General features: G+C 40.6%; 1 protein-coding gene across 1 annotated transcript in view; it reads left to right on the top strand.

The window, feature by feature from the left end:
* The first annotated feature begins 5,105 nt into the window (after positions 1 to 5,105).
* The window catches only part of CAAP1 (caspase activity and apoptosis inhibitor 1), a 63,089-nt gene continuing 56,806 nt past the window's right edge, over positions 5,106 to 11,388 (top strand). Inside the window, exons 1-3 of the mRNA XM_070480590.1 lie at positions 5,106 to 5,521; positions 9,356 to 9,556; positions 10,979 to 11,063. Coding sequence (XP_070336691.1) covers positions 5,216 to 5,521; positions 9,356 to 9,556; positions 10,979 to 11,063 — 592 coding nt within the window. The 5' untranslated portion in view covers positions 5,106 to 5,215. The remainder of the gene's footprint in view (positions 5,522 to 9,355; positions 9,557 to 10,978; positions 11,064 to 11,388) is intronic.

The following is an 11,388-nucleotide window of genomic DNA, read 5'->3' as shown; positions in this document are numbered from 1 at the left end:
GATTTCATAGAATAGAATAATAAGGTATTTGTGAAAAGCCTAGTAAAATATCTGCTATATATAATGTGTTTACCAAGCATTCCTTTCAAAGATAACCTAGCAAGCCTACTATCTTCCTAACAATGAAAGTGACTCCTATATACAAAGAATATTCAAAAGGTAAAGAAAAATATTAGATTTTATTGCTATAGGGAGAGAATGTGTCCAAGTAGTTGTTGGTGGGGGGTGGGGGGTATTGTTCTGATGTTATTTTAATAAAAGCAGTCGGTTGGAACTCTAAACACAAATACCCTTACGCTTCTTTATAATACCACAGAACCTCACCATGAAATACAAAGGTGTATCTGTTAGAAAATAAAAATAAGTGGCAGTTCAGGAGTTGAGACTCTGTGCTTCCCCTGCAGGGGACACGGATTGAGTGGTTGGAGAACTAAGATTCTGCATTCCACACAGCATGGCCAAAAGAATTAACTCCACAACTATCCATTCTACAGCTGTGGCACTGAGTAGTGACTCATTTGATATCAAACCAGCTTTGAAAATATCTCTTCTAATAACTATCAAAGAAATATTGTGATTGACCCAACATTTCGTTCAGCTTTTTCTGCAACATCTTATGGAAAAACACTTTTTGATCAACCTCACACAAGGAAAGGGGATGTCTAGAAAGAAGGTGAGATGGTTGGATGCCATCACTGACTCAATGGACATGAGTTTGAGCAAACTCCGGGAGATAGTGAAGGACAGGGAAGCCTGGCATGCTGCAGTCCATGGGGTTGCAAAGAGTCACTCACAACTGAGTGACTGAAGAAGAAGAAGGTATGCATATAGGTTAACTATATCCACAGTAATACTGCACAGAAAGCAATTACAAAAATTATCAGCATTAATTTAGCCAGGAGTTTGAGGTTTGGCTGATCCTGGGTAGGCTCATTCATGACTCTGCCCTAGCCTGGACTTGACAGCTTAGCTGGGACAGCTGAGCTCTGCTTGTCTTACCTTTCTCCTGGGACCAATGGGCTAGTCTGGTGATGGTGGAAGTACATGCATGACCATCCTAATGGCCCAAGCTTTTGTTGAGATTCTGGTGCCCAACTGCTTAACATCCCCTTAGCTTAAGTAAGTCATACAGCTGATTCCACTCTGCTTGTCTTTAGTTGTGGAAGAAGGACACTATCAAATTACATGGGAAAAGGCATAACTACAGATAGAGGTGAAGACCTGGAGCCAAGAAGGCAGTTTACCATAGTGGCGATACAGAAAGAAGCTTTGTGTGGATCCACCACTTCTCAATAGAGTTTGACAAGCATGGAGTCTCTAGCATGTGTCAGATACTGTATTATATGTTGAGACTACAAAGATATGTAATAATACTTGGCTTTTGTTTATGAGAACTAACAATATTTTGAAGAAGAAACTGAGCAAGAGCCTGCAGTAGTGAGTTTTGGTTGCTTGTAGGGAAAACAGTAGATTTCAAAGGAAGAAGCTGCTAATCTTAGCAGGATTCAGAATGGAAACACGGATTCTTTATTGTCTGAGCTACCTGGCAGATGTAAGACAGGCTTCCCAGGTGGTGCTAGTGGTAAAGAACCCGCCTGCCAATTCAGGAGATGCAAGAGACGTGGGTTTGATCCCTGGGTTGGGAAGATTCCCTGGAGGAGGAAATGGAAATCTGCTCTCCAGTATACTTGCCTGGAAAAATTCATGGACAGAGGAGCTTGGTGGGCTACAGTCCGTGGGGCTGCGGGAAGTCAGACATGACTGAGCAACTAAGCACACATAAGATAGAGCAAATTTCTCACCTAGTGAATCTTCTTAAAATTCCAGAGAAGTACCGATTGCCCCAGCACTAACGCATCCTGTCCCCAGACAACCACTGTGATTCATGCTTACTGAGTTGCTGAAGAGTAGTTACAAAAATGCATATAAATCCCACTCTCTGTCCACCCTACCATGTATTTGTGTTTGGGCAGAAAAACAGCCCTGTGTTTGCTCACAGAGCTTTAAGTTCGTAACAATATTTAGTGCTGGGCCTCTTAACTTCTGTAATATTGGATTGAACCGTATGAAACTGCCAACATACAATCAGTTTTGACCTACAACATAGGCAATTCCATCGTGAGGCAGGAGATAGATGGGCTCCAGGCTAGACATTCACAACTAGCTTCTTGTTTCCATTTCCTGAGGAAGGGGGCAGGTGAGCTCCAGGTTAGATATTGACAATGAGTCTCCTGCTTGCACTTCGAAGTAGAAATAACAACAGGAACAGGGTAAATAGCCAGATTTTGCCTCTTGAAGACATTTTAAGATAACAGTCAAGGCAAGAACAGAGAATGCCTAAATCCTGTTTGAGTAAAAGATCAAGAGATCATACAGTTCCCATCTTTGGGGCAAGGGAGACTTCACACATGCATAGAAAATCCCCCTGGGGGTCAAAGAGGAGGGGGCGACATCCAAGAACAGGTGAGAGCAAGGCCACCACCATAGCCGATTAACAGTGTTGTGATAGTTTCTGGTGAACAGCAAAGGGACTCAGCCATACATACACATGTATCCATATGGGCACAATCGCTTCAGTTATGTCTGACACTTTGTGACTTCACGGACTGTAGCCTGGCAGGCTCCTCAGTTCATGGAATTCTCCAGGTAAGAACACTGGAATGGATTGCCATGCCCTCCTCCAGGGATCTTCCTGACCCAGGGATCAAACCGACATCTCCTATATTTCCTGCATTGCAGGCAGATTCTTTACTGGTGATCCACCGAAGAATCCCATAAAAATATCCATTTCCCCCCAAACTCCCAGGATGTCACATAACATTGAGCAGAGTTTCATGGGTTATAGGTCTTTGTCAGTTATCCATTTTAACTATAGCAGTGTGTAATGTCCATCCCAAACTCCCTAACTATCCATTCCCAACATCCTTCCTTCTGGCAATCATAAGTTTGTTCTCTGTGAGTGTGTTTCTGTTTTGTAAGTAAGTTCATTTGTATAATTTCTTTTTAGATTCCACATATAAGGGATGCCCTATGATATTTCTCCTTCTCTGTCTGAGTTACTTCACTCAGTAGGACAATTTCTAGGGCCATTTTGTTGCAAATGGCATTATTTCATTCTTTTTAATGGTTGAGTAATATTCCATTGAATATGTGTACCACATCTTCTTCATCCATTCCTCTGTTGGTGGCTATTTAGGTTGCTTCCATGTCTTGGTTATTTTAAACAGTGCTGCAGTGAACACTGGGGTGCATGTGTTCTTTTGGATCATGTTTTTCTCCAGATACATGCCCAGGAGTGGGATTGCAGGGTCATATGGTAGCTCCATTTTTAGTGTTGTAAGTAACCTCCATCCTGTTCTCCATAGAAGCTGTAACTGTTTACATTCCCACCATTAGTGTAGGAGGGGTCCCTTCTCTTCACATCCTCTCCACCATTTATTGCTTGTGGATTTTCTGATGATGGTCACTCTGGCTGATGTGAGGTGATAGCTCATGGAGTAATATTTTATTTATTTACTTTTGGTTATGCTGGGTTTTCATTGTTTTGCTTGGACTTTCTCTAGTTGCCATGAGAGAGGGCTACTCTTCACTTAGGCACAGGATTCTCACGGTGGGACTTCTCTTGTTGCGGAGCACAGGCTCTAGGGCATGCAAGCTCAGTACCTGTGGCAGGCAGGCTCTAGAATGCTCAGGCTTCAGTAGCTGTGTCTTAGTTGCTCTGTGGCATGTATCCGGAGCAGGGATCGAATCCATTTTCCCTGCAGTGTCAGGCAGATTTTTATCCATTGTACCACCAGGGAAGCCCTTGATCTCTGATTTTAAAACCAGGTTTGTGTTTATATCCAAAATCCTACAGGGCAGCCTGCAAAGTTAACAGTCATAAAACTATGATCTATAATCTATTTTCAAAAACTCACTTGTCCCTTTCTTGTCCCTCATGTGCTCTGTGCAAGAAATACATAATCTCTAGAGGTACTCCCCAAAGTTACTCTTCCACTGCTGCCCTCATACACTTCTCTTTTTCTTTTGCACTTCTTGCTTCAAATCCCTTTAAAAAATGGCCTGGGATTCTCTTACTGGTCACCTTCACTCCTAAACTCTTCTTGCTTTCCTCCCCTTCAAAAAACCAAGACCTAGTATGAAACAGCAGTTTATGAGGAAAGAAGGAAGAGAGAAAAGGTAGGAACACTGATATGCTAATAGTATTTTATTCTTGCTCCCTATTCCGCAACAGAAAGAACTAATTTACATTTAAAAGGTCGATATACTTATTTTAGTAGGTAAATGGTTAAACAACATCAGACTATTGAGCATGGGGAGACAACGTTCTAATCAGTGGAACAGTATTCAACATTGTAAGCCAAGAATCCAAGTTAAAACTAATCTTATCATGTTAGAACTTACTTTTATAAAGATTTCAATGTATCGGTGACATTTTAAATTGCCTCAGCCTTTCTTTTTCAAACAAACTCGATTACATAAAACAAGAAGAATAACGTGCTGATAACTTTGGATCAATTTCTTTTTGGGGGTACAAAATAATGTAACTTTTTTCTTAAGTAATTTACGGCGGCATTTTTCTGACATGTTCCAGACGGTCAATAACCAAGACACCAGTATTTGACTATTAAATAAACTGAGAAGTGATAAATAAAAGCGCCAAGTGCCTTCAGAAGTGAAAATGAATCATGCCTAGAAAGTAGTGTTAATGGGGAAAAATAAAGAAGAGACTGCTCTTATACAACTTCTTAAAACACATTAAACAAAAAATTGTCCATGTGATGATGATAATGAGTTTCTCCTAAATTTGCCTCATTGTTGTGTCAAACAAAAACTGAAAGACAAATGAAATCACAAGAGCAAACAATATACCTTCACCTTACTATGTATTGTATACTGACAAAGATTGAAAAACAGTATCAACAAGGCAAAAAGCTACTGGAACGTTCCACCGATGGTTCTTTGTATATGGAAACATACAACCAACATCCGGCCGCAGTGCTCACCCGCCCTCAAACTCTGCAGCCAACCTCCGCATTAGGCGGAGGCAGCTTGATCAGCCCCCATCCAGCCTTCAGAAACGACTCTCAACGTCTGCGGCGCGACCGGAAGTGACGTCAAGCTGCGACGCCAGCGCCTGCAGCTTGCCGCTGCGGGAGGCATTTGGTCAAGCTGGAGACGGCGTCTTTCACCGGATGGTTGCTAGAGTGGGATCATGACGGGAAAGAAGTCTTCCAGGGAGAAGCGGCGCAAACGAAGCGGTCAGGAGGCGGCGGCGGCCCTCGCGGCGCCGGACCTGGTCCCCGCCGTAGGCAGCAGTGGCAGTGGAAGCACCAGCGGCTGCGGGAGCGCAAGCGGCTGCGGGAGCGTCACCTGCTGTGGGAGCACTAGCGTGAGTGGAAGTGTCACCGGCGGCGGGAGCGGCAGCAGCTGCTGGGGTGGCAGCAGCGTGGAGCGCGGTGAGCGTCGGAAGCGGAGAAGCACTGACTCATCTTCCAGCGTCGCCGGCTCTCTGCAGCAGGTGCGTGCGCGTCTTTCTCGCCGCTTCTCGAAGCGGCCGCGTTTTCAGAAGGCGGGCGAAGAGCGGGATGTGACTACGGGATGCGTAGCCTGGCGTCGCTCCTGTTAGCGCTGCGGTCCTACAGGATCCGGTGATGAAGTGCACGTTCCTAAGTTCCCTTGAACCCCACACTCCCACGACTTGAACTTAAAATTTCTGGCTTTGCTGATCGTCTGACCCATGTTGCCTTTAGCTCCTTCCACTCCTGTGGTCACCTTTCAATTCAGTTAAGTTCAGTCGCTCAGTGGTGTCCGACTCTTTGCGAACCCATGAATCGCAGCACGCCAGGCCTCCCTGTCCATCACCAATTCCCGGAGTTTACTCAAACTCAATGTCCATCGCGTTGGTGATGCCATCCAGCCATCTCATCCACTGTCGTCCCTTCTCCTCTTGCCCCCAACCCCTCCCAGCATCAGGGTCTTTTCCAATGAGTCAACCCTTCGCATGAGGTCGCCAAAGTCTTGGAGTTTCAGCTTCAGCATCAGTCCTTCCAGTGAACACCCAGGACTGATCTCCTTTAGGATGGACTGGTTGGATCTCCTTGCAGGGTGGGCACCTTAGCCTCCCTGAAAAGTTTGGTTCAGGAACTAGCCTTCAGTGCCCTTGCAAGCCCCGCTTTACTTCTCTTCATCTACTTGATACAAGATGAGAAAATTGAGGATCAAAGAGATTGAGGACGTTTACCCGTAGTTAGCAATTTGTTAATAACACCCACATTCGAATCCAATATGTGATTATAAAAGCCCTCTTTACTGTGGTACATATATACACAATGGAATATTACTCAGATATTAAAAAGAATGCATTTAAATCAGTTCTAATGAAGTGGATGAAACTGGAGCCTATTATACAGAGCGAAGTAAGTCAGAAAGGAAAACACCAATACAGTATATTAACACATATATATGAAATTTAGAAAGATGGTAACGATGGCCCTATATACGAGACAGCAAGAGAGACACAGATGTAAAGAACAGACTGTTGGACTCTGTGGGAGAAGGTGAGGGTGGGATGATTTGAGATAATAGCATTGAAACATGTATATAATCATGTGTGAACTAGATCACCAGTCCAGGTTCGATGCATGAGGCAGGGTGCTCAGGGCTGGTGCACTGGGATGACTCAGAGGGATGGGATGGGGAGGGAGGTGGGAGGGAGGGTCAGGATGGGGGACACATGTACACCCATGGCTGATTCATGTGAATGTATGGCAAAAACCACCACAGTATTGTGAAGTAATTAGCCTCCAATTAAATAAAAAAACAAAAGAAATAAAACCCCTCTTTATGCCCCTTCGACCTGGCAAAATACTGCCGTTTAAAAAAAAAAAAGGTTTACTCACATTATAAGATGCAGGAAAAAAATAAAAACACAAAAAAAACCAATTACAGGACTGCATGCTTTAAATACATACAACACAAATGATGGGAAATGGAAGGCTTTCTTTATGCTTCCTCATTAATTGTTTGATACGCAGCCCCTTCGTTAACTCGTCAGCCTTGATATTTCTTATTTTTTGTTATTTTGCATTATCTAAGGCTTTTTTCTTTTTTTTCAATCTTTTAGTGTAATGTTGAACACAGGCATTCATAGCAGGCATTCTTTTCCCATTCCTTTTTGTAGTAGAAACAGTTTTTTTAATTTTATACCAGTAAGTCTATTTGTCATAGGTTCTGAAAGATACTGATCAAGTTAAGAAAATTTTTAATTTCTGGTTTTCTGAGATTTTGTGGAGTTTTATCAGATACCTTTAGGGCATTCTGTTGAGGGGTCATACAGTTTTCTTGCTTTAATATGATAATTTTATTGATAAATTGAATTGTCCTTGCTTTTTGAGATAAATCCTATTTGATTTGTTGATTTGGTGGTTGTACTTGACAGTAATTCAGTATTTTTATTAAATACTTTTGTGTTTATGTTAAGTTAAATCAGGTTATGGTTTTTATTTTTGTAGTTACCCTGTTTTGTTTTAGTATTGAGCTATGGATTGAGTTGGGAAAATGTAACAGTTTTTTTTTTTTCATGTATTCTAGAGTAGTTTATATCTTTCTCTCAAGAGTGTACTTGACTGTTGGACCCTACAGCTGTTTGGGTCTGGTAGATTTTTCTAGGGGTAGTGTTTTTTTCCTTAATGCCTCTCATCTTTTTTTCTTCCCCACTTTCTTTGATAGTTATAGGTATATTCAGTTTTTCTAGATTTACTTTTGGATCAGTTCAGTTCAGTCAGTCAGTTGTATCCTACTCTTTGTGACCCCATGGACTGCAGCACACCAGGCTTCCCTTTCCATCACCAACTCCTAGAGCTTGCTCAAGCTCATGTCCATCGAGTCGGTGATACCATCCAGCCATCTCATCCTCCGTCATCCCCTTCTCCTCCTGCCTTCAATTTTTCCCAGCGTCGGGGTCTTTTCCAGTGAGTCAGTTCTTTGCTTCAAGTGGCCAAAGTTTTGGAGTTTCAGCTTCAACATCAGTCTTTTTAATGAATATTTGGGACTGATTTCCTTCAGTATTGACTGGTTGGAGCTCCTTGCAATCCAAGGGACTCTCAAGAGTCTTCTCCAACACCATAGTTGAAAAGCATCAATACTTCGGTGCTCAGCTTTCTTTATGGTCCAACTCTCACATGCATACATACTGGAAAAAACATAGCTTTGACTAGATGGACCTTTGTGAGCAAAGTGATGTCTCTGCTTTTTAATATGCTGTCTAGGTTTGTCATAGCTTTTCTTCTAAGGAGCAAGCATCGTTTGATTTCATTTTTGGATATCACCATTCTTGCCTTAAATAGTTTGCATATTTTTAGTACTCTATTATTATGAGAAGACCAGTAGTAAGGACTGTGTAAGTATTTGCATACAGAACTAAATTGTACTTTTATGAGAAGTAGTTCATTGGGAAGTCTTACAAATAGGGAGGATGATTGTGTGTGCATTTATAAAATCCATTTTGGTGACAGTATACAAAATGGATTGGCAAGACCTTTGATTAGATGTAGGGAGTCCAGTGTGTGTGAACTCACTCACTCAGTCGTGTCTGACTCTTTGTGGCCATGGACTGTAGCCCACCAGGCTCGTCTGTGCATGGGTTTTTCCAGGCAAGAATACTGCAGTGGTTTGCCATTTCCTATCCAAGGGGAATCTCCTCCATCCAGAGATCGAACTTGTGTCTCTTGGCAGGCAGGTTCTTTATCACTCATGCCACCTGGAGGTAATCTAGGCAAAAAGGATGTTGCCTTGGATCAGCATTCTGGCAGCAGACTTGAGAGACTGGATAGATTTGGAAAATAGGAGGCAAAGTTGATTGAATTATCTTAAATTACTTGCCTGCTTTGAATATGATTGGATATTTAACAGTTTTAAAAATGACAGTAGCTTCTGGTAAGCATTGGTACTTAATTATATATGTGATTTGTAACATTTTGCTGCTGTTTCTTTTTAAGAATTAAGAAGAATGACCATACATACAAAAAATTCTTGGGTGAATGGTCTACTGGAGGAGTATCGTATTCTTCAGAAGTCTGAAATTGTAGGAAATTATTCAGTATTGAGTGTATTTCCATTTGTGTGTTGTAAGATATTATTATTTCTTCACTTTTTATAAATTTGCTGATAATTACAGCCTGGAGAGTAATGTCAAAGAATACTGAGTAATTAAATAGTCTTTTCTGTGGTTTTAAATAACTGATTTATGCAACCAAAGAATTTGGAGATGTTTAATAAAGATTTTATTAAATGATGCATGACTTTATAGATGTATTTTTATTGTTTAATGGTTCTTTATGTCTTTTAATTTTAGGAGACCAAATATCTTTTGCCACCTCTGGAAAAAGAGTTATTCTTGGCAGAGCACAGTGACCTTGAAGAAGGTGGATTAGACCTGACTGTGGCATTAAAACCAGTTAGTTTCTATATATCAGACAAAAAAGAAATGCTTCGGCAGTGTTTCTGTATCATAGGAGAGAAGAAGTTACAGAAGATGCTTCCTGATGTGTTAAAGGTACTTCATGACATACATTCGTAGGTTCCCCACTATATAGAAATATACAAAAACTTTATTTGTAGCAGTCATTTTACTTAATGGAAATTATAATTGTGTGTTTTCAACTAAGCTACTTCAAAAAGACAAAGGGATTTTGCAGAACCATAATGGCTTTGTGTATTGAAAAATTTGCCAGAAAGAAATGGGACACTTTACTGTATTTAGGTAAGGAATTTTTTGACCTTCTGGGAATAATTCTATTAAATATTGGCAATTTAAGTAACTATATTAGACATACACTGATTCTTTTCTTTTGCTTTAGGAAGTAGTATACTGCTGTGTAACAGTATGTAATAAAAGGAAGTAAGTGAAAGTGTTAGTCACTCTCATGTTAGACTCTTTGTGACCCCATGCGCTGTAGCCCACCAGGCTCCTCTCTCCATGGAATTCTCCAGGCAAGAGTACTGGAGTGGGTTGCCATTTCCTTCTCCAGGGTATCTTCCCAATCCAGGGATTGAACCCCAGGTCTTCCACGTTGCAGGCAGACTCTACCAACTGAGTCATCAGGGAAGACCACAGTATGCAATGATAGTTGGTAATAGCCTGTATTTCATTAAATTCATAAATGTTTTCTATGTTTATTTCTGAAAATTACTCAGAAACATATGTGGTGTTGTAATTTTACTGATATGGAAAAAAGACTTGGACAAGTTAAACCCAATAACATATATATCTTAAGATGAATGGAGCCAGGGCTTGAATATTTAAGCCTTTAGTGGTATTAGCCTAACATAATTAGGAGAAGATTCTTGAGAGTCCCTTGGACTGCAAGGAGATCCAACCAGTCCATCCTAAAGGAAATCAATCCTGAATATTCACTGGAGGGACTGATGCTGAAGCTGAAACTCCAATACTTTGGCCACCTGATAACAAGAGCTAACTCATTTGAAAAGACCCTTAGGCTGGGAATGATTGAGGACAGGAAGAGAAGGGGATGACAGAGGATGAGATGGCTGGATGGCATCACCGACTCAACGGACATGGGTTTGGGTGAACTCCGCGAGTTGGTGATGGACAGGGAGGCCTGGCGTGCTGGGGTTCATGGAGTCACAAAGAGTCAGACACAACTGAGCGACTGAACTGAACTGAAATAGGCTGCTATTAACAGTATCTGGGCATCTGACTCTCTCTTTAGTTTGTTCTTTCATAGTAAACATGACTTTATATATTCCAATTAAAACTATAAGTTATAATGTTTGCTTGTTAACTGGCAGGTCTTCAGATTTTATCCCATAAAAAAGATTTTTGTGACTTTTCATTGGTTTGACTGCACAGCTTTGCTAAGCAAGACTTTTTTTGTTTTTTAAATGCTTGTTGTTTTCTAGTTTACTTTGGTGCTGTATTATATAAATGCATTTTTTAAAATATCATTTTCTTTAGAACTGTTCAATAGAAGAAATTAAAAGACTTTGCCAGGAACAGCTAGAGCTCCTGTCTGAAAAAAAAATTTTGAAGATTCTTGAGGGTAAGAATGCATATTTCTACCTTCTGGTAACTTACTATAGATATTTAATCCTGTATTTAGCATAAATCATGAGGTATTTTTACTTGACTTCAGCTTTATTCTTAGTCATTAATTAATATTTTTACTTCTCTTTATACAAAATTATAGTTTATATCTTAGAATAGCATCTCTGGAATGGACTTTTTGATGTATGTGAGATTTTTCCAAATCAGTTATATAGGTAAGAACTTTAAAGTTTGTGTGAAAAAAAAAAAAAGTTTATCCAAAATTCTATAAAAAATTAATTATTAAGAAGGCAAAGACTTCTTTTAAGATATTTTTTAGT

Source organism: Odocoileus virginianus, chromosome 18 (assembly GCF_023699985.2).
Source record: "Odocoileus virginianus isolate 20LAN1187 ecotype Illinois chromosome 18, Ovbor_1.2, whole genome shotgun sequence".
Taxonomy (NCBI): Eukaryota; Metazoa; Chordata; class Mammalia; order Artiodactyla; family Cervidae; genus Odocoileus; species Odocoileus virginianus.
This window is presented reverse-complemented; position numbering and strand designations above follow the sequence as displayed.